We start from the raw sequence: 25,188 nt of genomic DNA on the forward strand, positions 1-25,188 counted from the left end.
CTCCCTGCTTTCCAGAGGAAGCCATAGCTTTTTCTCAGCAGGCTCCCAGGAACGGGCTCGCTTCCCAAACTGCAGATCGCAGAGGCAAACATAATAAAAATCAACCCCCTTGAGAAAACGCCCGCGGGCTGGACCACGACTGCTGGTCCTCATCTACGCTGCCCACGGCTCGACCTTCAGCCTGGGCGGGAAAGCGTGTCCTTGGCGAAGGAGAAGCCCGTTCCCGGTCCCGTGCGTTAGGCATTGCTCCGTGCCTCGCCAGCATTTCCAAGGCTCTGGGTAACGTTGCAAAGTCTCGGCTGTGCAGGGGCGTTCGTACAAACCACAGAGCTATGCAAACCCTCCCGGCCTCCCGCTGAGCTCTTCAGTGACATCTCCCGATCCCAGGGGAGGCGAGGCAGCTCTCTGGGATGGTTGGAGACAATCGGGAAAGCCAATGGGATGCAAAGAGGGGGAAAAGAATTCCTCCTCCCAGCAAACGAGAGAGAAACCGAAAACAGAAGACGTTTGCCCACAGAGCATCCCGCCGGAGTCCTCCCGCTGCACTTGGCGGCTCTCTTGTGTGGCTCGTTTGGTGGCAGATGCAATTAAAACAGGGCCACAAAATGTCATTTCAATCCAAGAGCCGACCCACCGGCGCTTCCCCTTGCAGAGACGTCGGAGTCGGGCACCGTGACATTGTAAAAAGTTTCTCCCGGAAGCTTTTCAGCTGAGGAGTTTGTTGGGATCGTCCTTTGCCCACAAATAACCTGGTTTGTGGCAAACGAACCCCAGCGAGCCCCGGAAGCCCCACGGGGACCTCCCTGCCCCGGTCGGTCCCGTACCGGCACCCATCCATGGTGCCTAAGGAGAGGCACCCACCTTGGTGTCCCCCAGCAGCCTTTCCCCCCATCTCAAAGCACCCCACACATCCGCGCGCCGAGGAGGATGAGGCAGCCTGGTCTGGCTCCACACACCAAAAAAAACCAGGGCAGAGGGTTGGAGGAGACCCCCGGAGTCCTGGTCCTCAGCCCTGCTCAGCGGAGGGACCAAACTGGCACCTCCACGAACCGCCACCACCACCACAAATATCCAAAAGATCTCAGCAAACCCCCCCTTCACGCTGCCTTCAGCTCCCAAATACCCCAAACCCCAGGAGACCAAACACCTTCCCAAGCCCTCTGCCACCGGCCAGGGAGGGTCCCAGCAATGGCTCAAGCCCCAAAACCAGCACCCCCCAAACCAGCCCGCCCGTCGCCCTCCGCACCGCCGGCACACATGGACTCATCCCTCTGCTGTTAAAATCCTTTAAATGCCAGCAGTAAAACTGGGAGAGGTACGTTGAAACTAATAAGCCTTTACAGGAGTTATGTTATGTTTAACAATATTTAATGACTTGTTGCGTGCCAGAGGACTCACAGTCCCTATTTAGCAATAATTTACAACACGCAGCGAGCTGTGGACTGTCGAACAGGGAAAATCTCGGCAGCTCCAGCTGCTGTGAAGGGAAAGCGTCAGGGAACGCCGCGGGATGCGGGATGCAGAGGGAGCCGTCGTGGGCATTTCGAGGGTGGGTGAGGAGGGGGCACCGCACGTTCAGACCCCCATTTGCAGAGCCAGCCCCTCGCAGGATTTGCTGCCACAAGAAGTTTGAGCCCAGGATCGCAACCCAGCCCCTATTTTTCCTGCAAATACAGTTTCCCTACCCAGGGACTGGAAAATCCAGCCGCGATTTATACCACACGCCACAAACCCGGCGCTCCTGCGGTAACACCGGGTTTTGCAACGACCCGACAACGTCGTATCAATCCTGCGACGGCTGCCAAGACACAGGGGTGACATTATATTTTTCTCATAAGCTCTTTGAAAGAAGATTGTCCAGCGATCCCAGATTTGCACCATACCTGGGATAACAAAGTACTGCCCCAGCAGCACCAATAAACCGATAGCACGCTGCATAACGGTATTTAATGGTCAGTGTTATCCTCTCGTTCCGCTACTTCATATCACGCGTCTGTGATCCGCCTGCTCCTTCCCCGCCTCTTTTCGCTGCTCCCATGCAGTTCATCCCCTGCCCTGCAGCCCCAGTACCTGCGAGTTTATTTTTTCCTGGACCTCGAGCAAGGAGCGACGCCCTGGGATGCGTTAAAAGCCGTGGTCTGCGTCATGCGGAGGGGAAAACGGCAAATGGGGGTGTAAAACATCAGCCCTCAGCCCAGATATCTGCTCCTTTCGCCGTGCCCGATATTTAATCCCTTCTCTCTTTCACGCTGAGCCTTTGAATTGCCAAACTTGCCCCATCATTTTGCATTCAAACACCCCAAAAACTGTATAACCCCCCCTCCGCAAAGCCAAACGCCCGGCCCTGGGGAGCAGCCGAAGCGGCTCCAAAGCGGATGGATGCAGGGGAGCAAAAAGGGAGCAGAGAGGGTGAAGCAGGCAAAAAAAAAAAGCCCAGGCAATCTCTGATCTGCTCTGCCCCAACCCCGACGCCCGCTGCGAAAGCCAAAGCCAGGCTGCTGGGATGGGGGGACCCAAATCCAGGGATGTGGGACCAGCGGCAGGGACACGCGGGGAGCAGGATAGGACCTCCCCGGTGCTGGGAGCAAACACCTCCCACGCCAGCAGAGCCCAGCGCCTGCTCCAAGGGCGGACACGGCACCGTGGGATCCTGGATCCCGTGTCCCAGGGTCACGCTCATCCCTGCACCGACCTGCCCAGGCCTCAGCCCCAGCCTTGGGGAGGGAGCGGCTACAAATGGGTTCCGTACAGCTTGGGAAGGGGGGAAAAAACCCCAGAGGGTGCCTGAAAACTGGAAGTTTCTCCCCCTGCCTGGGATTTTGAGCTGCTCGTAGCAGTTGGGGATGAAGCTTTAAATCAAGGAAGGGCCCTGGGCATTTCCTGTGGCTGGGAGACACTGGGAGCGCTGGGAGGGGAGGAGCGGGGCTCCCCCCACGGCCCCTGCCTCGGGAATGGGGGGGGGGGGGGGGCTGCTGGGCTCCGACCCACTCGGGAAAGGGACCTTGGGGCTGGGGGAATTGGGATTAGAGGGTTAACGAAGTGGCTGGGAGGACGCACGTGACTGGCTGTGGAGTGGGGGAAGTGGGCTGGGGTGTGCGAGTGGGTGTGGGGGTGGGTGGGGGTGGGGGGGGTGCTTGGCGATCCCTCCCTTCCCACCGCCACCATCCCCCTCCTCCCCGGCCCCCCGCACAAAATCCGCTCCCCGCCGCTGCCCCCGTTCCCTCCAACCTGCGGCATGGAGGCACCGGGCTGCCCGGCCTTCCCCCCGCCTCGCCGGGCCGGACCCCCCCCGGGGCTCCCCCGGGCTCCCACCGCCTTCACGGGCGGGCCCCCGGGCCCCCCCCGGCAGCCGCCGCCGCTCAGCCCCCGCCCGGGCCGCTGCCCGCCGGACAAGGCAGAGCCCCGGTACCGGGGGGTCGCCGGCCCGGGCCCCCTCGCCGTGGCCGTCAATGGGAAGCCCTTCTACCCGGCCGGGGCTGCAGGTACCGGGGCGAGCGGCGGGTGGAGGGGGGGAGCCGGGGCCGCCGTCCCCCTCCCCGGCCCCTTCTGCTTCTCTTTCCCCCTCCCTCCCCCCGCCCGGGGGCCTGATGCTGCCGCTGCCCTCGGTGTCTGCCGGCACCCCCAGCCCTGACACCCCCCCCGCGAGCGCCCTATCGCCCGGCTTCCCCGAGGCGGCCGCTGTCGCGATATGGCCCCGTCGGAGCGGAGGCCGCCGGGGCATCCCCCTCGACGGGAGCCGGGCCGGTGCTCCCGTGTGTCGGGCAGGCGGGACCGTGTCGCGACAGAGACCGAGGTCTCCGGGATCGTCCCCGCCCTCCCGGAGCGTGGGGAGAGGGAGAAGGGCCGGGGGCAGGGACCCGGCCCCGCGGCCGCGACGGCGGGGACCGGCCCGGGCCCGGGCGGAGGAGCGGCGGCTCCCGGCGGGGCCGAGCCCCTGACCGGGCCCGGAGAGCGGCCCCGGCCCCTCGGAGGAGGCCGGGAAGGCGCTGCCGGCCGCCACCCGCCGTGCCCGGGCCTCACCGGGCGGGACCGGCGGCAGCAACCGGTGCAGCGGCCGCACGGACCGGCCCGCGGCTCCGCGCCCGGGCAGCGCCGGCAGCTCCGGGCCTGGGGGGCCGGGCCGCGGGGCTTGCAGGGCGCGGGGCTCGCCGGTGCACGGCTCCGGGGCTCCCGGTTCCCTGGGGCTCCCCCGTGCCCGGCTGCCGGGGCTCCCCCGTGCCCGGTTCCCCGGTGCCCGCCGGGGCTCCGCACCCCGCTCCAGGCTCCAGGACCAGGCTCTTCCCGGGGCTTCCCCATCGCTTCCACCGACCCGGGGCTTCCCCATCGCTTCCACCGGCCCAGCGACACCCGCCGCTCCCTCGCCTCGCACTTTCCCTCCCGGCCGGGACCGTCGGGGGCTCCCGGGCTCAGCCCGTCCCCCCGGGGCTCCCCGCTCCCACGGGCCTTTTACCCCCCCCCCCCCCCCGTCTTTTTTCTCCCTTCGCTTTAATATAAGAAGAAAAAGGCAGCGCCGCGGGTGTAATGGGAACCAGGTGGGGCCTGGCAAAAGCTGCCCCGCTCCCGGCCGGGGGGAACAGGTAGAAAAAGCCCCGGGGACCCCGGGCCCGTCCCCTCCGCCACCCTTACCTGCTCCCGCCGCGGCGGGCGACGCCGCCATCCCCGGGGTGGCTTTCGGTGGCGGCTGCCGTATCTTCCCCCCGGTTCCCGGGAGCCCTTGCCGTGCCCCCATCCCTTCGCTAATGATCCCTTTGAGTTCTCCTTTCCCCTCCTGGTTAACCCAAGAATTGTACAGCTGTTCCCCAGCTGCTGGCTTCCCCAGCGCCGCCAAATCTTTCAGGGGGTGTCAGTTTAGGAAGGGGGGGTGGGGGGAATATCTATATCTTCCCTTTTTCCCATCCTCTTTGTCCCCCTGCGACGCCGTGTTTATTTAGCTACGCACCCGTATCCTGCTCCTTTCCTGCCTTCTCCTTCTTTCTGGCCATTTATTTATTTGTCTCCAAAGCCGAAACCCGCGGGTCGCTCGGAAATGCGGCGTGTTGCCTTTGAAAAGGGGGGAAAAACCCCAAACCCGACGCATTTATCGGACCGCTTTGTGCAGCGGGAGTTTTTTAGTTCGGTCATTTTTCCTTCTTTTCAATCACGGTTGGGTTTTCTGCCTTCGCTCCGCTCCTTGGTGGGGCTTATTTTTTATCATTAAACCCCTCCCGGCCTGGCGGCTGAGCCCTTCAGAGGACAAAGCGGGGAGGAAACGGCAATTTGGCCTCATCCCTTCGCCATTACCCACCGCTGGGCACGTAGACAGGTCGGTACCGAGAGGGACGGGGAGCAATTGCCCCCCAAATCCTCCCCCCAGATAACGTTTTCCCATTAATTCAAAGCAGCTGGACCTCGGCTCTCGGCTGCGCGCCGTAACCCCCAAATTGCCTTAATTAGGAAACAACCAAAAATCAAAACTGAAAGTCCGGAAAAGGCCGCGGCAGGGGCTGGTTTGGGGGGCACGGAGCCCCGGGTTGGTCCGCAGGGATGGGGACCCCGTACCCCGCTCCACCGGGACGTACTCGTTAACGGGCTAGGAAGAAAGATCCATCCTGAAGGAGATGATTTCCCCCCGCGCTGGCCCCGTGGGCCTGATCCTGCCCTTCTGAGGGGGCCAGTGGTCTCCACCTGCAGCCAGCCCGAGCCTCAGGAGCTGGTGCTCGGGGTGGGGGTGAGACTGGGGCAAAACCCAGCATTTTCAGGTTGTCTCCTTCCCAGGTGACACCCCTGTGTCCCCTTGGCTGCTGGGGGACCCCAAGCCACCTCCCCCAATCCACCAAGTCCCCCCCTCCGTTCTCCCTTCACCAGTTCAGCTCCTCAGGATCCCAGCAGCGCCCGGCATCGGCTGGAGCCTCCGAGCTCCATGTGTCCCCGTGGGGGGACAAACAACCCTCCCGGGGGGCAAAGGTGACGCCCAAAACGCACGGCCATGACTTATCTCCTTGAAGCCATTTCATGAGACCCCCCCCAGAGATGCCGCAGCAGCAAGAGGAAGGGGGGAACCCCCAAATTTCTTGCTCTGGCCCCCCCGGTCCCGTGGGAGGGTGGGGAAAGGGAGCTGTTCTTGAGCGAAAAGGCGGGGGGTATTTTTCCCTCCTTTCCAAACGGTTCCCTGCGAGTTCCAGCTACAGGGAGGTGCTGGCCCGGGGGCAGGCAGAGGCTCCCCTGGAAGCGAGCTGGGGCGCGGGACTCTGGCTGCAGCCCAGCGCTGGGGCGGGCTGGGGGGACTGGTGGAGCCCATGCCCCTGCCCCGGGCGCAGCGGAGCAGGGAGCGGGAGCAGAGGGACGAGGAGAGCTGAGCGAAGCCCTGTCTGCAAACGGATCCCGTGCTCGCCTTCTCTGTCCACCCGCCTCGCCCACCCCACATCCCTTGGCAGCAGCACCCAAGGGGGTCCCCAAGCACCCACTGCTCCGGCCAGGCTTCCCTCCCGCACCCTGGGGGAGCAGCACCAGCCCGCAGCTCCCCTGGGGAGCCGGGATTTTGCCCTCCCCGGCGCTCGATTTGAGCGCTGCGCGCTTGCACCGAGCCCCTTTCTCCTGCGACCGCACCCCCACATCCCCCCGGGGTGACCGTGCCCGGGGGCCTCGGGTCCTGCAGGGGTGGGAGGGGAGGTTTGGGGCTGCGGGCTTTTGCTTCGTTAACGCCTTTAACACCACCCCGTCGTGTGCCTCTCCCCGTGCCAGGCAGCGAGAAGGGGTGCAAAGGCGGGTACCAGGCGATGCCCACAGCCTGCCGGGCCCCCCTGAAAGCCGGGGGGGAGCTGGGGTGCCCGCTGGCAGCACCCCTGGGCAGCCTACGGGAGCACGGGGTCCCCGAGCTCCCTGAGCCCCTGGGCAAGAGCAAGAGCAAGAAGCGGAGGAACAGGACGACCTTCAGCACGTTCCAGCTGGAGGAGCTGGAGAAGGTCTTCCAGAAGACACATTACCCCGACGTCTATGCCCGCGAGCAGCTGGCACTACGGACAGACCTGACCGAAGCCAGGGTGCAGGTACGGGCACGGCTCCCCGGCTCCCGTAGGGATGGGCACGGCCGTGCCGGGTGGTGCTGGGCAGAGCTGGGGATGCTTTTTCCTCCTCCACAGGGTGATGCTGAGTTGGAAGCTGGTTTTCCCAGGAGGATTTTGCTAAGCCCCGGAGGGGAAATCCCAGCCCAAGCACTCGCTTCACCCATCGCCACAGGGTGCGGGTACCGGTTGCCTCTCCGGTTCTCCCCTTATCCCCTGTCTGCAGGACCCAAGGGGTGGGAAGAGGCAAAATTTGGGGGGTCATTGCCAACCTCCCCTCTCAGCATCCCCTAACATGATCCTCCCTGCCCTCCATGCATCCATCATCCCCAGCTCAGCTCCCTGAAGCTCAGGATGAGCAGCAACGGAGCTGCCATCCCCGGAGAGGGGTCCCCGGGGGCTCAGCGCAGACGGGGCTGGGGGTGGTGCATCCCAGGACGTGGGGCAGGATGAGGCCCTCCCTCGCCACCCGGCATCACGCCTGCGTCAGGCCGGCAAAGCTCCTTCCCGAGGCCTCTCCATGTGGTTTGAGGCTCCCGGTGGGAAGAGGCAGCTGGAGGGGGCACCCAGCAGGGAGAAAAGCGAAGGCAGGCGGGTAACGAAGCGAGCAGGGAGCACCCATCGGGCGCTGGGTGCCTCGAGCCACCGAGTCCTGGGTGCTGCCCTTCCCGTGGGGCAGGAGCTGGGGACAAGGCAAGGGACAGGAGCTGGGGACAAGGCGGGGACAGGAGCTGGGGACAAGGCAGGGGCAGGAGCTGGGGACAAGGCAGGGGTTGCGCGCCCTGAGCCTGCAGCCACCCAGCCGCCAGCACCCAAGCCCTGATTTGAGGTGGATTTAGATGAAATTACCTGCAAGCACGGGAGGCCTGTGGCAAGCGTCCCGGTGCCACCCCCTCCTCTCCGGGGAGATGCTGCGGGAGCCGTCGCCGCCCCAGCCGGTGGCACGGGGGGGATGCACGGGTGGCTCGTGGTGACCACGCAGGACCCAAAGAGCCTCATTCTGCAACAAAAACCTGGGGTAAATGAAGCCCAGAAGCCCAAGGGAGAGAAAAGGACCGTGCCCGGAGCAGGACTGCTTATTTCCCAAGCGGGATAACAGAGATTTCTGCTCTTGGTAGAGAAAAAAGCTGGTGCGCTCAAACAGGGCTGTGCACAAGGGCAGCTTCCTCCGTTCATCTCCAGTTTACCGGGATGCTGGGGCGTGGCGTGAGGGCTCTTTTCCTGCCGGGAAGATGAGCATGGACCCGGGCAGAGAGCTGCCCATCTCGCCCCGGGGCGGGCAGGGGTCCCTGCGCCTCAGCCCCCTCCTCCATCCCCCAGGTCTGGTTCCAGAACCGACGGGCCAAGTGGCGGAAACGGGAACGTTACGGAAAAATCCAGGAGGTGAGAGATGCCGCGGCGGCTGCCTGCCCCAGCCCTGTCCCCTGCGAGGGCAGGGGTCCCGTCCCATTGCACCCGGGGTCCCTGTGGGGTGACCCACATCACCCATTTTTTGCCCCTTCTCTCCCACGGGCCCTGCGGTTCCATGTGCCCTTGGGAAAAGCACGTGGCCCCGGGGGGGAGAGATGCAGCATCGCATTTTGGCACACACAGGACGATGCTGCTTTACGTCCCCCTCCGTCTCCAGTGGGACGATGCCCTTTGGGGCAGGTTTTGGGGTGCTCCCCCCTGAGAAACCCCCTTAGCTGTCCCATATCCAGCAGTGCTTCCTGCTCCCCTTTTTGGCAAAACTGCCTGGGGGATTTTTTTGTCCACGTTGAAAAGCGTAGAAATAATTTAAAACTCAGCTTCACGCGCATCTCCGATGCCGTACTCTTCCACGGCTGCCCTGCACGGGAGGCAGGGAGGAAGATTTCAATCAGGATTCAACCTCCCCACCGCAGGCAATTAAAATAAAGCAAAGGCGCCCATCGCTCTGCACCTTGCGGGTAGGTGGGATCCAAGGGGGGGGTGGCGTGGTCCCCACCCACATCTGGCCTCCCCCTCCCGCTTCGCTTTTGGCTTCTTATTTTGGCTTTTTTTTTTTTTTTTTTTTTTGGTCCTTTCTTCCAGCTGCAGAACAACCTGTGGCCAAGCTCCGGCCCCGGGAGCCCTGCGGGGCTCCTGCCCCCCGAGAGCATCCCGTCCCCCTGCATGTCTCCGTACCCCCACGCTCACAGCAACATCGCCGGCTTCATGGGCATCCCCGCTTCTCCCAGCCCCCACCCCGGCATCAACAGCCTCTACTCCCTGCATGGCCTCCCCCCCGCAGCCCTGGGCACCCACCCCTTCGAGCCGGCACCCGAACACGACTACAAGTCGCCCACCCTGGTGCCGCTGAGGATGAAGAGCAAAGAGGCGACCGGCAGCCTGCTGAGCTGGGCTACGTGATCCCCCCCCGGGGAGGGACACGGACCGTTCACCACCCCCCCCCCCCCCCCAGCACCAGGGTTTGGGAGCAGGTTGGTGGGGTCACCCTTACCCCCCCCCCCCCCCAGTGCACCCCAATCTCCGTGAGCTTCCTGCATCCCACCCCGCTCCGTCTCCCTGCTGTCACCCCCCGCCCCGGGTGAGGGGTGTCAAAGCGGGGCTGCTGGGGGGAGGGTAAAGGGTCACCCCCAAACCCAGCCTGCCCTGGCAGGGCTGGCCCTGGCTGCTCAGGACCCCAAAAGCAGCTCCTAAAATACCTGAGCCCCCCCCCAAGCACGTGCAGAGAATGGGATTTGATGGAGAGAGCCGGTGGCTTGCAGCGGGGTCACAGCCTCTTGCCCCCCCTCCCCGCTGCCTGCAGCCCCCCCGTGCCCAACCCGGGGGGCAGCAGCCGTGGGTGCGTCCGGGGAGGGGACCGTGCAGGTGGGGGGTACCAGGGGAGCACCGTGGCAGGGGCCACTGGGTTGTTTTGGGGGTAGCGCTCCTTTCCCCAGCCAAAATTTGACTGCTGACCCCCCCCCCCCCCACCAGCGCAGCCAGCAATGGCAGAAATTGGGTTCTTCACGTCCCAGTCCAGCCATACTGGGAAGACCCACGCAAGCTGGGAGAGCCGCTGGTGCTCGGGGGGGGTTACTGGGGGCAGAGCAAAACCCCCAGCCACATTCAAGGAGCCCTCGAAGCCCCCCCAAAGCACCGGCAGCCCTTCCTGCTCCCCCGCGGAGGGGAAAGGGGGTTCAGGACAACCCCCCCAGCACAGTCACCAGCTCCAGCAACGCAGGGCCAGGCAATGAACCAGTATGGGGTGGGGGGGCTGCGGGGATAAAGGCACCTAAATTGAAGCCCCCATGTGGTCACCCGTAGCCGCCCCGTGCCTGTTACCCCTCGGATTGATAAGGCCGGGAGGTGCTTTAATCCCAGCGGGTGGGACCCCCATCCCAGGTAGCACCCCGGGTGCCCCAGCTGGGGTGTCGGGGGCACAAGTGGTCAATTTGGAGGGGGTTTCCCCATTTTGGGGGCCCACAGGAAGCCTGTTAGAGGTGCTACCTGTATGGCCAGTCCTGGGTGTCTGAGGCGGGGGGGGGAACATCCGACATCCTTCCTCTGCTCCGGGGGTCCCGGGGCACACCACGAGTCCCTCCAAGCGCCCAGGTCACAGCAGCGTGTCCTGTCCCACCAGAGTGACCCCCCCCACATCAGGCAAACGGCCCAAATCAAGTCACGAGCGGGATCTCCCCTTGCTCCCACTCACCCCAACGCCGGGAGATGCCGTCACACCCCCAAGGGCTCCCTCCTGCCAAAAAAAACCCCAGAAACTGCAATGCCGCCCTGCCCCCAGCTCCTGCTCTCCTGCACCCTGATGCTGGGGAGGGGGAACCTCGGTCGGGCACCACAGACCCCCGACCCGCCGCTCCAGCCCGATTTGGGCCAAAAACCAAGGTTTCCAGCCCAACGCAGCCCAAATTCTCCAAGACCTGTGCGGATGTTGCTCCTCACCCAGCGGACTCGGCACCCCTGGCACAGCCTGGCCGCGGCGGGGGTCCCCCGGGAGGCAGCCCACGGCCCAGCCACGCACCCGATGGGTGCCCACCCTCGCCTGGGACATCTCACGCCCTGGCTCCCGCAGCCCCCCTCCTCCTGCCAGCAGGGATTTTGTTATTCATTTATAAACAATAAAACACATTTTTAATAAGTTATTTATGGCTCCGGCAGCGCTATAAAAGCCGCGGTCTGTGATCAGCCGGCACAGCTGGGGAACATTTTAGAGCAGGCGGAGGGGAGCGAGGTGTGATGGAGAGCTCGCCTCGGCTCACACCTCATCTGCGAGCATCCCGCCGGGCTCCCCGGGCCAGCTCCTGCACCAGGACAGGGTTTTGGGGGCCGGGGTGGTGCTGTGGGACACCCAGGTGGAAGGAAAGCAGCCTGAGGGGCTCTGCACTTTGGAAATAGGTGCATCGCCCATCGCAACGCGGCGGCGGGGGTTGCACCCCACCCCGGCCGGGTCCTGCTCGGGACATGGCCCCCCCGAGCTGTGCTGCTCACAGGGGGACAAGGTCAGGGTGCGGCTTTAGGGACCTCGGAGGGGTCGCTGGGCTCCCCCTTGATGTCACCACCCGTCCCTTGCCCGTGGCTACGGGGAGGAGGGCAGGATGAGTCCCACAGCCCGTCTCACGGCCACACAGTCCGGGGACTTACTAAGGGCACGTTACCGTCGAGGCCGAGCCGGCGCGGCTTCTCTGATGTCTACCACGGGCTGAGTTTGCCGCCTCCGGCCTTCAGAGCCCACAGGGTGGGCTCCAGGGCAGGGGCTGAGCACCCCCAAGGCTGGGTGGGGAGCTGGGGGGCAGGAACAGAGCACAGCCCCCCCAGTTTGTGCCACCCCGATGCACCCCAGCGTGGCACAGCCGCCAGAAAACGGCCTGGAGCCCCCGGGGCAGGGACGGCAGCCGGGGTCGCTCCCGGAGCACCACGGGCTCGGCCATGGTGCATCCCGGCAGGCGAGGGCAAGTGCGTGGGGGCTGCCGCAGCTCCCCTCTGCCCACAGCCCCCTCTGCCCGGGCCCTGCCTCTCCCCACTCAAACCAGCGGTGAAGCTCCCGGGATTTCACCCACCCGAGCTGGCCGGGGCTGCTGCCTCTCTGCCAGGAAAACCGAGACACGGCAAGGGTGCCAAAGAAAATCCTGCTGACACCACCACACCGGTGCCAGAAATCCCAGGGCAGAACTCGGGAGGGTTTGGGCAAATGCCTGCTCGAACCTGCCAGCTCCTGCCCGCACCCCCCTGAGGTCAGCAGCTCCCCCAAGCCAACAGATCCACTCGCAAGATAAATATTCAATCTTTTCGGCGACAGGTAACCCGCTCCCAGCGGGACTTGAGGAATGAGCAGGGTCAAGAACATGAGACAACGAACCCCGAGCACCCACCCAGCCCCGTCGCTGGGTTCACCCGTGGCTGCTTCCCAGGGGCAGGAGGTGACGCGGACAGAGCCCAGACACGCTGGGGTCAGAGATATCGCGAAATATATATATTTATATGTACAGCTCATCCACCCCACCCAGCGGGGCAAGGGAAGACTGCAGTCTCCAGCCCTCCCCAGCCCGGCGGCAAGAGGTCAGCCCCTCAACCCCCCCGCTATCGCCCTCCCAGCACCCCGACCCCGTCACCGTGTCCCCCAGCAAGGTCCGGGCAGGGACAGGCCATTTTCCTGCCACAGCAGCCTCTCCTCCCCGCGTCCCGCAGCAGCGGCGAAGGGGCTCTCGCCCCGCTTTGCCCCGCTCCCCGCACCGCCGCCCGCTCCCCCTTCTTGGCTCTGGCTGGTGGGGGGCAGGAGGAGGATGATGGTGGTGCTGCCTCCGAAAGCATCGACCAAGGGCGCGCACAGGTCCCCCCCCCACCCAACAGGAAACTGTCAGGGCACCGTGGCCTCCACCGAGCCTTCAGCCTTGGCTCGGGGTTGAGCCTGGCACAGCCTGGAAGGAGGCAGAGGGACAGGATGGCGTCTCGGTGAGGACCCCACAGCTCCAGCCTCTTCCCAAGCCTGTCACAAGGGGGTCCAGCACCCACAGACCCCCCAAAACCTCGCTCCCCCTGCCCCTCGGCAGCGGGCCAGCCTCGAGATCTCCCCAAAGCACCCGCTCCTGCCTCCCCGTCGTCCGTCACTGCAGCAGCTCCTCCCAGGAGATGGGTCGGGAGAAGACCTCCCGCTCCAGCCACAGGTCGTAGTTGACCTGGAAATCCTCGGGCAGGTCCACGCGCTGGCCCAGCACGCTCTGCAGGCAGTTGTCCACGGGCAGAAAATCGGGGTTGCTGTGCGCCCGGTCGTAGCGACGCGAGTTGAAGCGCTCGATGCTGGCGCGTAGGGCGCACTCCTCCGCCTGGAAGTCCCAGGGCCGAGCATCCAGGTCTGGGCAGAGGGAAGAGGGGTGTCAGGGGGGAGCTGGGGGCCCTTCAGCCAGCCCAAATCCCTCAGGAAAGGTCTTTGCAGGTCCTTACAAAGAGCAACAGGCAGGGCACGGAGCAGGCAGCAACTAACACCAGCCATTGCCAGCCCTTTCCCTCTTCCCCACGATGCCACCACCCCAAATCCATCCCTGCGGCCCAGCCCTAAGGGCTGCAGGAGTCCCCAGCAGCAAAGGGACAGCTCTGGGCACAGCCACGTCACTGCACAGAGCAGGCAGCACAGCGGGTAACGGGAAGCTCTGCAGCCGCTGCAAAGGACGTACCGTTGCCGTAAGCCCAGTCGTCGTTCAGACGGTGCCGCACTTTCTGGTAGATGGCCGACATGGTCTTCATGTTGCTCTTCCTCCACTGCCGGCCCAGGTACTTGGTCTGTACCTTGAGCAGCTTCAGCACATAGAGCTGCATCATGGCCTGCTTCACCTTCAGCGCCCGCTTCAGGATGGGTGCTGACTTAAACACCACCAGCATCTGCGGGGAACAGCCCCCCGGCAGCCGGGGACAGAGGGGTGATGTGGCTGCAATGGGTACGTGGGTACCTCCCGTCACACACGTGCCAACCCCCTCCCCGCTCCAGCACACACAAACCCTTCCCCGCGGCGTGCGCTCTCCCTCGCCCCTTCCGCCCCCCCTCCCTCGCCTGCTGCTCCCCAACGAGGTCTGGGGTGCAGCACAAAGGGCACCCCAAGGTATCCACAGCCCCCTCAACCCAGTCCAGGCGCCCCGCGACAGCCCGGTCAGGCTGGGCTGAGCCCCAGCACATTCCCCACCCCTCACCATGGTGCGGGAATGCTTCCACTTGGTCAGCTTGTTCAGGATGCGCAGGAGGTTTATGCAGGAGAAGAGGTTCCTCCAGCAAAACTGGTTGTTGTCTCCGGCTTCCTGCGGGAAAGCAGAGGCAGGGGTCAGGCAAGGGATGGGAGCGGGGACGAGGAGAGGCTGTTTTGGCCTGAGGACCCTTGCCCAAAGGAGTAGAGCATGGCACGCAGGCAGGAGATGTCAGCCACCCACCCAAAGCCCCAGCAGTGCCGGGGCAAAGCGCAGGAGTGCTGAGGGTGCTAGGGCTGGCTGCTGGAGCCCTGCTGCCTCCCTGCACCCATGAAACCCTTTGGGGAGCACCCCGGGGTGCCAGGACCTGGCAGAGAAGGGAGCGACTCACCAGGCTCTCTGCCGTCAGCTCGGGCAGCTCGTGCACCACGCAGTAGGGGTAGTCCAGGACGGAAATGCTGCAGGAAGGAGAGGGGGGTGTTGTGCTGCTCCCCCAGATCCTACCTGGCCTGCGGGCAACGCAGCCCCACACCTCCCACCCACCCATCAGCTGCGGTGGGCACCTCCCCGGGTCTACCTGCACCCAGGCCACAGCCAGGGAGGGACTGCGGAGGGGCAAAGCAAGCAGGGACCCCCTCCCCACAGTCGGTAGAGATGCGGGTGGGCATCCCCCTCCACTACCTGTTCTTGGCAGTGATGTAGGACATGATGTTCTGGTTGAAGAACTTCAGGATGAGCGGGATGCAGTTGGCGAAGACCAGATGCTGGGCCATGTACTCAAACTGGGGAGAAAAGCGGGTGAACGGGGACCCATCCTGGGTCCTGCCCATCCCCAAAGCCCCGTGCAGGGCAGCCAGACCCTGGCTCGCCTCACCTGGTAGATGTGATTCAGCTTGAAGTGCTTGAGCAGGAGGAGCAGCACAGCAGAAATGGCTTTGACGATGATCTCCTTGTGCCGATTGACATCCACTCCCAGCTTCATGCTCTGCAGCACTGTGGTCCTGGGGGACACAGAGGGATCCTTGGGCTGGGGCACCGTCCGCACCCGGCCAGCCCCGGAGGTGTCGGCGGACAGTCCTGCCATCCCCCAGGCTCCGAGCAGCCACCCGCAGCCAGCTCCTGCAGCAACACGCAATTCCTGGCACGGCGCCGAGCAGAAGACTGTCAGATCGCCCAGGAGGCCTCAGCACAGCCCCAGTCCAAACCGCGCCACCCTGCCTGGCTCCCTCCCGTCCCCCCCGTCCTTCCTGCCACCACCCAGCACCTCTGCTCGCCCTCCACGGTCACTCACGGCATCTCCTCCGGCAAGACGTCTGCCAGGATGTTGATGGAGTCCGTCTTGGCTTTGGAGGTGGGGGCTGCAGCAAGGAGGATCTTCAGCAGAGCAATCTGGGGAAAAGGGGGAGATGGGAAAAGGGGGAGATGGGAAAAGGGGGAGATGGGAAAAGGGGGAGATGGGAAAAGGGGGAGATGGGAAAAGGGGGAGATGGGAAAAGGGGGAGATGGGAAAAGGGATGGGAGCAAGGGGACTGGCCACAGGCCTCCCTCCCTACTGCAGGAGGGAATAACAGGGATGTACAACATGTGAGGAGGGAAGAAAACCTCGGGGACATAATTGGAAAGGGACGGAGCAGCGGAGGGAGGCCCCAGGGCAAGGCACCGCCAGACCAGCTCCATGCGGACAGAGTGGAGCCGGGGCACCCCCAGTGCTCCCCAGCTCACCATGTACTGCGGCAGGCTGGGCAGCAGGCCCTGGTACAGGATCTCCGCAGGGACTTGCTCCACTTCTTCTTCCCCCTGGTGCCAGGAGAGACCAGAAAACCTCATACCAGGAGCTGCCAGCAGCGCCGTGCACCTGGCTCAGCCCCAGGCTCTCCAACCCCAAGGGCAGGATGCCCCTGGCTCCTGCCCAAAGCCTCCCCACACACCCCACCCTCTGCCCCAGAGAAATCGCTCCTCCTTCCCCAGCGGAGCAAACCCCCAGCCCCATCGACAGCTAAAAGGCCTGGCGGGACCGAGCGCCCCCAGCTCGACAGCTTTGTCCCATCCTCATCCCCACACTCACCCCAGAGAGCGGAGAGCGCAGGTACTCGTCCTCCATGTGCACTTGCACCTCAGCGATCGACGTGTACTTGTGCTGCACGGGCAGAGAGCAGGGGGTCACACCGCGGGCCCCCCCCCCCCAATGCCACCAGCCTGGTCCCGTCACCTTTTTAAGTCCCTCCCTGTTATTCCCGTCCCAGTGGTGACCAACGTTGACGGGCAGGGGGGTGGCCGCTGGCCTCGCCTCTGGGACAGCCCCAGTAAGAAAGGGACGAAGCCAGCGAAGAGAGGGGTTCACAGCCAGCCTGGGAGACCAGGGATGGGATGAAAACTTAAGGCTGCTCCCGCGCTGCAATCGGTGCAGGGGGAAGGGGAAGGGGCACCCACACAACAGCAGGGTGTGGAGGAATTCATTGATGTACTCACCAGCTTCAGGGTTCGGATGCTCTCGTGGATGGGCCTGGGCAAGCCCACCACGGTGTTGGTGTCACTGGAGAGAAGGGAAAGAGCCAGGCTGGGGTGGGGGCAGGAGCAAAGCTGAGCCACCCCGGCGGGGGGTCAGAGACCACCACCCCGAGAACCAGCCACCGAGCTCAGGGCTGCTCTGCTGCCGAGCGGAGGGCAACGGCAGCCCCCACACAAGCAGCCTCTACCGCAGCCCCCCCCCAAATCGGCAGCCCCCCAGGCTGGCTCTGCGGGAACCCACCTGCCCAGAGTATAGCCAATGAACTTGCTGCGGCTGGACTCCAGGAACATCTCAATGTCCTTCTCTCTGCAGCAAAGGGGCAAGGGGAAGAGTCACATCTTCCTGTCCGCCTGGGCACACCGCAGCCCCAGGCACAGGGTGCCAGGAAAAGCCTCACCGTCAGATAAAGGAGATGGTGCTGAGCCTGCTCCACCGAGAGAACACCCACCAAAGTGACCATCAGATCAACCACCCCATCTTCCCCACACTGCTGCTGAAGTTCTCAATATTTACCAGCCTCCGTTTTCCTCAACCCGCTCCAGCTCTCCCCACAGCCTGGCCCAAGGTCAGCCCCACGGACTCACCGGACCTTGGGGGCCCAGGGCAGCCCCTTGGGGCAGGTGATGCGGTCACTGGGGGGATGCTGAGTGGGGGGAGGCATCACTTCGTCCCGTTCGAGGGGGAAGGTCTCTCCCTCCAGGCTGTTGTCATCATCATTTTCCTCCTCTTCCTCACGGGAATCATCAGCTTTGTAAGGGTCCCGCTCGTTAAAGGCATCAAGGTTATCCTGCTTAATCAGGGCCTGGAGAGAGAAGAGCAGGCCGGTGAACATCCTGGGGACAAGCTGCTCCAAGGTCAGTGCCCAGACCCCAGCCGTCCCCTCGTTAATGTCACCGTCCCCAGCTCCTTGCGCTGGCCTCACCTTGTGCTCCCGCCGGCCTCGCTTCTGCTGCTGCTCAATCAGATCGGAGGCGGACGCGGGTGGGGAAGCAGCTCGCATGTTGCGGATCACTTTAATGCTGTCCTCCGGGAGTGGCGGGAGGCCCAGGATCTCCCGCTTCTCTGCCTTCATGCTCTGGAGCTCCTCAAAGCCCCCCAGGGTGCACTGCAAGGGAGACCACGGCACCCTGAGCACGTGGCACCGGGGGCTTCTGCACCTGCCCTCCCCAAATCCACTCTTCAGGTGTCCCAAATCCTTCCCTGGGGTGTAAAACAAGAGCTGCCTGTCCCCACACTGCTCTCGTCATTGTGAAAGGCAGAAGGGACAGGAGGGCGGTCAGGCATCCACAACTGAAGTGTGTGGACCTTTTCTTTCACACAAACCCCATCCAGGGAGCTTGCTTTGGGTCCGTCCTTGGTATCCAGCTCCAGACACCAATATCCAATGCTCTCCTATGGGGTGAAACCTGGAGGTGGGTTTAATAGGGCGCAAACTACTCGGCTGAATGCCAGAAAAAGAGCATGGAGCAATTACAGCCAGCTCAGAGGGCAGAACTTCCTTCCTCTGCCGCATGTCAAACCGCAAGACGCGTGTTGGCACAGCCCATGGCCTCTCCTTACCAGCACGGTTTTCCAGAGCAAGAGCAGCACCTTCTTCATGGGGAAGTGCGGAGCGTGGCCGCTGCAGAATTTGGTCACCATCCCAAAGAGCATGACAGAGAAGGGCTCGTTGTTGTACAGGGGGGCTCCTGGAACCACACGGCAGCAATAGCCAGGCATTCCTCATCCCTGTCCTCACCCCAACCACCAGCACCACCAGCCCCTTCGCCCTCCCACGGCCTCTGCAGTCCGGCACCCCCCAATCTCTGAGATCCTCGTGTCACCCTAGACAGCTCCTCTCTTCCTTTCCAAGGCCTTGTAACCTCCATGATTTCTTACCTCTGTGTGGAGAGGAAGTGACAGCCCCTGGAAGTTTTTCTCCCCAGGGAGAGAGCACCCAGACAGCAGAAAAGGCTGGCTGGCTTCCTCTGCTCATTCCCCTTTGCCCTACCAGCAAGGTTCAGCCTAGCAGAAACCAAACCAGTGCTGCCAGTCCCCATTAACTGAGGCCTAGAGCCAAACCCCATCTCACTCTCTTGCTCTTCAGCCCTGGAAACCTCCGTCCCATCAAGCGCCAAGCACCTGGTCCTCACCCAGCTCTGCTCGGAAGGTCTGTCTCATGCTCTTCCACTCGGGCTTGTCCCCCTCGGCCTCCTGCCGAACCGTCTCCACGATCAGGTACATGATGTTCAGCAGCACCCTGCAAAAAGCAGAAGGTCAGGGAAATCAACAGAGGTTGGGATGAGTTTTGGAGGCACCACTGGCACCCAGGGCTCTGGGGGAGGCTGGATCTGCCCAGGCCAGAGCCAGCTTCCACACCCCCGCTCCACACCAGGAGATTGGATGCTCTGGGGAAAAAAAGGTCTCTGCAAGTGAAAGCAAGAAAAAAAATTGCTGTCTCGTACTTTACTGCTTTGCCGTCCCCAACCAGCCACACGCCTGCTGTGCGGGCTGAGCGCAGGGGACGTTTACTGGCTGAGCAGACCTGAGTGCACCCGACGGTGCTCACGGAGCCGGGGCAGAAGCTGGGACAGCCCCGGGACACCCGCTGGTGCCTGCGGGCCTGCCTCAGCCCACCAAAGAAACCAGCAAACACGGGGTCCCCGTCTCACCCCCAGAGCATCCCCTCCTCCCGAGCCCTGCTCCGTACCTCAGGTCCGTGCTGTCAGCCAGAGAGATGGCCGGCTTCCTCACGGCACTGCTGCAAGCCGCGCTGTTACTGCAGAGGGAAAAGAGCCTCAGAGGGGCCTTTGGAGACGTTTGAACTCTGCCCCAAGCAACCCACACGCCAAAGCCAAACCCTGGAATAGATATTGCTGCAACGAGTCCTCCATTCACAGTGCAATCGAGGGAGGGGGAACAGACCCACCTCTATTTGCTGCCAGGCAGCATGGCTCATAGCGAATTTCTGTATAAATCAGGTATAACTCTACATTACTTATCCACCCAGAACAGAAGTCATTCTGGCGGCTGCAGGAATCAGATTAGGGATAGACAGAGCTGGAATGGGACTGCCACAAACTGGAAAAACTCTTGCCAAGGAGCTCCAGAGCCATTTCTGAAGTGCTTTCCCCCAGTACTCACTCAATCTCCATGTTCAGCAGCTCCACCAAAGCGTTGAACGTCCCCACTTCCAGCAGGAGGAAGATGTTATACCTCATCCAAGCCTGCACCTCGGCCTCGGAGCCACACTCCCCAAACGTGCCTGCAACGACACCCTCGCTGGATCCCATCTCCGCGGGGATCCCCAGGCCCTCCCACACTGCCAGAGCGCTTTGCAAGGGGAACGAAAAACACAGCCTTAATTTTAAGGCAAAAAGTTGGTTGCAGAGGACGGAACTGCCCTCCTGCGGGTAATGCAGCCCAGGACTGGCAGAGCCGGGATAGCACGGGGAAGTCGGCCAAATTTTGGACCAAACTCCTATAAACTGTCTGGCTCCCATGAGAATTAGCTTCCTTCCAGACATCCCAAGTGAAATCAAAAATGCAAGGAAAGAAACCGATTTTAAATATTTTAAATCATAGAATCATTTAGGTTAGAAAAGCCCTTTAAGATCATCCAGTCCAACCATTAACCTACACTGCTAAGTCCACACTAAACCAATCAAGGGTAGACTAGACTAAACCATGTCCCCAAGTGCCACATCTACCCGTGTTTTGAACACTTCCAGGGATGGGGACTCCACCACCTCTCTGGGCAGCCTGTTCCAATGCTTGACCACCCTTTCCATAAAGAAATTTTTCCTAATTTCCAACCTAAATCTCCCCTGGTGCAGCTTGAGTCCATTTCCTCTCATCCTATCGCTAACTACATGGGAGAAGAGCCCAACACCCCCCTCACTGCACCCTCCTTTCAGGGAGTTGTAGAGAGCGATAAGGTCTCCCCTCAGCCTCCTCTTCTCTAGGCTAAACAACCCCAGTTCCCTCAGCCGCTCCCCATCAGCCCTGTGCTCCAGACCCTTCCCCAGCTTCCTTGCCCTTCTCTGAACACGCTCCAGCACCTCAACAAAAAATCGATAGCCTCCAATCCATTACCCGGATTTAGCAATGGGGAAAACTAAGGGGGCAGAGGTCTGGTGTCACCTTGGGCAACGTAAAGGATGGCTCGGGCAACCCTCAGCCTCTTCTCCCGCGCGGTGACCTCCAGCCCATCGAGGAGCCGCATGGCGTGAGTGCGGTGCTGGTTCTTGTCCAGCTCGGTCCATTTCTTGTCCCGCACTGAAAAGCCAAAGCAGGCAGGCTGAGGGCACGGGGCACCTCTGCCTGCCCTGGACACAAACCATCACAGAACAGCTCAAAAGGATTCAGCATGACGGAAAACAGGGCTGCCCCAGGCAACATCACATCCATCTGAACCAGCGCTGGCAGCTGATGGGAAATGAGCTGGATACTCTTGCTGCTGCACAGCTGTCCTGGCGCCGATGAACCGCCTCAGACATCAACATCAGTAAACACTGAGCGTGTTGGAGGCAGCGAGCTGCGCTCCGGGGCCAGCCCACGCACACTAACGAGATCTCCAGTCCAAGCCGCATGAAGATTGTCAGCGTACGGCTCGAGCTCTCTGACGCAGCATTAATGCATCAATCCCCGTGTCTCCTTCGGGAGATCCCTGTCCCTCCCCAGAGGGGTGAGAGGTCCAAGAGAAGGGTCTTACCGTGGATCCTGAAGTCCTCCTCGAAGCACTTGCGGTTGAGCAGGAACTCTGGGCCTTCTGTGTAGCTGTACAGCTCTGCCAAAAGAGCACAGAGGAAAATCTCCAGCAACCTGCACCGAGCTGTCAGAGGAAGCTGCAACTTGGCCACGTTAATTGCAGTTTTATCCAAGATGAGGGAAATGCAAAAAACACACCCAGCATAAGGCTAAAAAAATCAATTACACAATATCACTTCCCTTTTAGTGTGACTAAGGTGTTTAAAGACAATAATGGAGCAATACTGGAATTGATGGAGCTCCTTTCATCACTACCAGGAAAGAAAATTAAGGCTGATTCATTGATCCATCAAGACGAATTCCTTACCAGAGAGCTCTGCAGCCCATTTGTCCGTATCTGCATATTCAAACTCCAGGTCTGGGGACTCGGAATAGCCCTGAAAGCAGAGGAAGAATTCAGTTTACATTACAGTGTGTTTCAGGAAAACCAAAATCCCCAAGACATTCACAATTCACCTCATCCTCCCGCGACTCCAGGACTGTATCTTCCGTTCGAGACCAAAAATGTACCCGCAGCAGCATAAACGTTACCAAGGCAACTCCTACCCACCTCCTGCATCTCCATCCCAGCTCTCCCCAGCTCCGCCGCATTGAGCCACGCTGCGCTTCGCCGGTGGGCAGCCCCTGCTGCTGCACCACCTCTAAAACACTCCGGGAGCCCCAAAAGGCCAAAAAATAAAGCAGGAGACAGGGCGTGTTTAATCGCAGGGCAGGGAGGGCGTCATGTGGGACCAGGGTGCTCTCAGAGCTCACCCATTTTGCATAGATGTGTGAAAATTTGGGCTATCCCCCCAGTGCCGACTGCAGGGATGCCAGTGGATGTGAACAGTGAGAATGAAACAACTCCAGGCAGCTTTAGTGAGGCTGAAAAAACATCCAGAAGAAGCCTTAGAGTATGAAGTATCTGTTCCCTTTAAGGAATTCATCAACATGGGCCCAAAGCAAAACCCTCCTGAATGTCAGGGCACCCACTCCTGAGCAGATCCAACCCGCTGGGGTTGGGTCTGTGCTGCTCTGCAGGGCTGGGAGCAGTTCCCCGGCACCCAAGGATCATGCAGACCTTCTTGTGACCCTCTCCCATCATTTCGGGGAGCGTTCCCCATGCCGGTGAGGACACCCGTGGAAGCGGATGGCTCCAGAGCCACCCCAGGAATGAACCAGATTTGGGGGACGTGATGGGAAAGCCCCGGGGTAAATCAAATCAGCTCCACCCAGTCCCACAAAATCCTGATCCCCCCCGGCTCAGGAGGCCCCACCGGGACCTCGGGGTCTCCTTGGAGGGGTCGGTCACCTCTTGCCAGAGCCATCCCGGGACCGATCCGATGCGTGGGGACCCGACAACCCAGCCCTTGCCGCACAGGGCCCCTACTGACCGGCAAAGCTGGGGAGAAGCCCCCGGCCGGGGCGGTGAGAGCCCAGCGCAGCCCTGGAAGCAGGGTGGCCAGTGCCAGGCCTGTTTGGAGACCCAAGACCGAGCCACCCTCATGCCCAGATGGGTCCAACCGACCCAGACTTGGGGAAGAGATGGACGAGCCATGGACGAACGGGAAACCGGCACCGACCCGAGCGCGGTACCGACCCAGGCGGGTTTTGGGCAACCCCGCTACCAAGGCGGCCTGGCAGAGAGGGGCCTCTCGGCTCCACAGAGCTGCTGCCGGCCCGCTCAGCCCCGCTGCCGCCGCGCCAGGCCAAGGCTTTGGGCCGCAGTGGAACCGGTACCGAAGCACCGGCTCCGGGAGAGGGGGGGAGCGGCTGGCCCAGCACCGGCCCGGGGGAAGGCGGAGCCCGAGCAGGGTGGGAAGCACCGCGCGGGTCAGGACTGCAGCGGACAGCGGAGCCCGCGGGCACCGGCACCGCCCGGGCAGGCCCCAGGCCCACGGCGGGGAGGACGACGCGGCCCGGCCCGGCCCGGCCCGCCCCGCCCGGGAAGGCCGCCCCCCCCCGCGGAGCCGGGCCCGGCGGCAGCGGCGCTGACCTCGGAGTCCTTGCGCGGCGGGCGGCCCAGGTCGCGGGCCTTGCCGGGCGGCGCAGCCCCGCCGCGGGCCTTGTTGTTACCCGGGAGCGGCCCCGCGCCCCCGCCGCCGCCGCCGCCGCCCGGCTCCATGTCGGCCGCCCTGCACCGCGCCGAGCTCTCGCGAGGACTCACCCCCCCCTCTCGCGGGAGCGGCAGGGAGAGCCGGGGCAGCGCCGCCGCCATGTTGGGAGTGGCACCGGGCGCGGGGTGGGGGCGTGTGGTGGGGGGTGGTGGTGCTGTCCGGCCGCTCGGGCGGCTGCAACGTGGCTCTGCCCGCCGGCCCCGCCGCCCCGGCCGCCGCCCCGCCCACCGCCGCCCGCCCCCGACGGCCACGGCCGGCGCCGCAGCCGGGCGGGCGGGGAGCTCCGCCCCCGCGCGGCCATCTTAGGAGTGGCGTCAGCCATGTTGGGAGGGGCACTTCCGCCCTCCCTCGGCGCCTACCTTCGGGCCGCCATGTTAGGAGGGGCAGGAAGGGGCAGGGCTGGAGGGGGGCAGACCCCAAGCCGAGGAGGCCTAGAACAAGTGAACCGTCAAATCAAGGGGCTTGGAGGGGCTCAGCCCCCCAAAAAGAGGGGGTCTGGTAGGGCTCAGAGGGGAGCCAGACCCCAACAAAAGGACCTGATGGGGTTTAAAGCCCAAGTGAAAGGGCCCAGAGGGGCTTAGAGGGGGGCAGACACCAAAATCCAGGGCCCTGGAGCTGCTCTGGGAGTGCTGGCGGGGCCCAAAGCCCATCTCGAGGTGGCCAAAGGCAGATCCCAGCCCAGGCCCTGGGCCTGGACACAGCTCCGGGTCCCCAAGGGATTGCATTTGCTCTTTCTTCCAAAGAAACTGCCCACAAGCAAAAGCGCTTTGTTTTTCCTAATAGTTTAATTAGACTTTAATGATTTATTGCTCATCTGCAAGGATTAATATTGCATTCATTAAAAATCATTCATATACAAAATAAACCTCTCCCTCCCGGCCCGACGCTGCCACCGCCATCCCCGGGCTCCCCCCCACGACATGGCTTATGCACAGAGCCCTTACGCCGAGGTTCGACCCTAACGTGGATGGGAAACGGGGGGACCGTGACCCCAAATGCAGGGGTCCTGGCGTGGGTCCCCTCACGGGGAAGAAGGGGACGCTCTCGCTCCCTCCCCGCAGACGCCCATCCCGGCTCACTGAGCCAGGCATGAGCCCCCCCTGCCCTGTGAAGTTTGAGGGAGGATGGAGGGGTCCCTGTGAGGCAGGTGATCCCCAAAATCTCTGGGCAGAGCGAGAGACCCAGCGACAGTCCAGGAGGAGACCGGGCAGGGTGAGAAAGAGGAATAGTCAAAGGACAAGGAGGCGGAGGGGAAAAGAGGGAGGTGATGAAAGCCACGAGCATACCTCCCCTCTTCCTTCCATCCCCACGAAGGAGCTTTGCACCCCCCGGGGAAGCGGCGGCACCCCCAACCCTGCAAAGCCCCGGGGAGGGTCCCACCCAGGCGGCACTAAAAAGGCATCCCCGGTCCGCGGGACGGGGTGCCCGGAGGTGAAGGAGCAGCCCCGGTCATGGGTAGCACAGCATCTCCATTACCCGTGTACCAGGAGATGCAGGCAGGGCAGGCAGCGGGGGTCCTCCTTCCCTCCCCGCTCTGGCCTTGGCTGGGGGAAGAAAAAGGCATTTTGGGGAGAGGGGGAGGATAAAAAAGCCAAGAGAAACCTCACTGGGTTGCAAGGAGCTTCCCCCATCCCAGGACAAGCTGCAAGAGATGGAAAAGAGA

The 25,188-nt window shown here is 62.9% G+C and overlaps 2 protein-coding genes across 2 annotated transcripts; one reads left to right on the forward strand and one right to left on the reverse strand.

Moving 5' to 3' along the window:
• Window positions 1–3,129: 3,129 nt before the first annotated feature.
• Window positions 3,130–9,410, forward strand: ALX3 (ALX homeobox 3). Its single transcript, XM_075722349.1, has 4 exons — window positions 3,130–3,482; window positions 6,721–7,025; window positions 8,361–8,423; window positions 9,093–9,410. Exons 1-4 carry the CDS (start codon window positions 3,236–3,238, stop codon window positions 9,408–9,410), a joined length of 933 nt encoding a protein of 310 aa, XP_075578464.1. The 5' UTR covers window positions 3,130–3,235.
• A 3,342-nt stretch (window positions 9,411–12,752) lies between these two features.
• STRIP1 (striatin interacting protein 1) lies at window positions 12,753–23,533 on the reverse strand. The gene is made up of 21 exons (XM_075722335.1): window positions 23,405–23,533; window positions 21,737–21,806; window positions 21,374–21,448; window positions 20,803–20,937; window positions 19,804–19,924; window positions 19,370–19,438; window positions 18,813–18,919; window positions 18,241–18,368; window positions 17,603–17,785; window positions 17,265–17,482; window positions 16,921–16,986; window positions 16,641–16,704; window positions 16,237–16,308; window positions 15,894–15,968; window positions 15,463–15,560; window positions 15,046–15,172; window positions 14,853–14,953; window positions 14,563–14,629; window positions 14,181–14,285; window positions 13,670–13,874; window positions 12,753–13,350 (listed from the first exon to the last, which is right to left on the reverse strand). Exons 1-21 carry the CDS (start codon window positions 23,531–23,533, stop codon window positions 13,103–13,105), a joined length of 2,463 nt encoding a protein of 820 aa, XP_075578450.1. The 3' UTR covers window positions 12,753–13,102.
• Between the last annotated feature and the right edge of the window lie 1,655 nt (window positions 23,534–25,188).

Source organism: Pelecanus crispus, chromosome 17, assembly GCF_030463565.1.
Source record: "Pelecanus crispus isolate bPelCri1 chromosome 17, bPelCri1.pri, whole genome shotgun sequence".
NCBI classification, from domain to species: domain Eukaryota; kingdom Metazoa; phylum Chordata; class Aves; order Pelecaniformes; family Pelecanidae; genus Pelecanus; species Pelecanus crispus.

Coding starts and splice junctions, on each gene's coding strand:
- STRIP1 (XM_075722335.1), bottom strand. CDS start 23,533: ATGGAGCCGGGCGGCGGCGGCGGCGGCGGGGGCGCGGGGCCGCTCCCG. Junction 19,439..19,803: donor CTGCTGAACATGGAGATTGA/GTGAGTACTGGG, acceptor TTCCCTCTGCAG/TAACAGCGCGGCTTGCAGCA. Junction 18,369..18,812: donor GACCTTCCGAGCAGAGCTGG/GTGAGGACCAGG, acceptor GTGTGGTTCCAG/GAGCCCCCCTGTACAACAAC.
- ALX3 (XM_075722349.1), top strand. CDS start 3,236: ATGGAGGCACCGGGCTGCCCGGCCTTCCCCCCGCCTCGCCGGGCCGGA. Junction 3,483..6,720: donor CTACCCGGCCGGGGCTGCAG/GTACCGGGGCGA, acceptor TCCCCGTGCCAG/GCAGCGAGAAGGGGTGCAAA. Junction 7,026..8,360: donor TGACCGAAGCCAGGGTGCAG/GTACGGGCACGG, acceptor TCCATCCCCCAG/GTCTGGTTCCAGAACCGACG.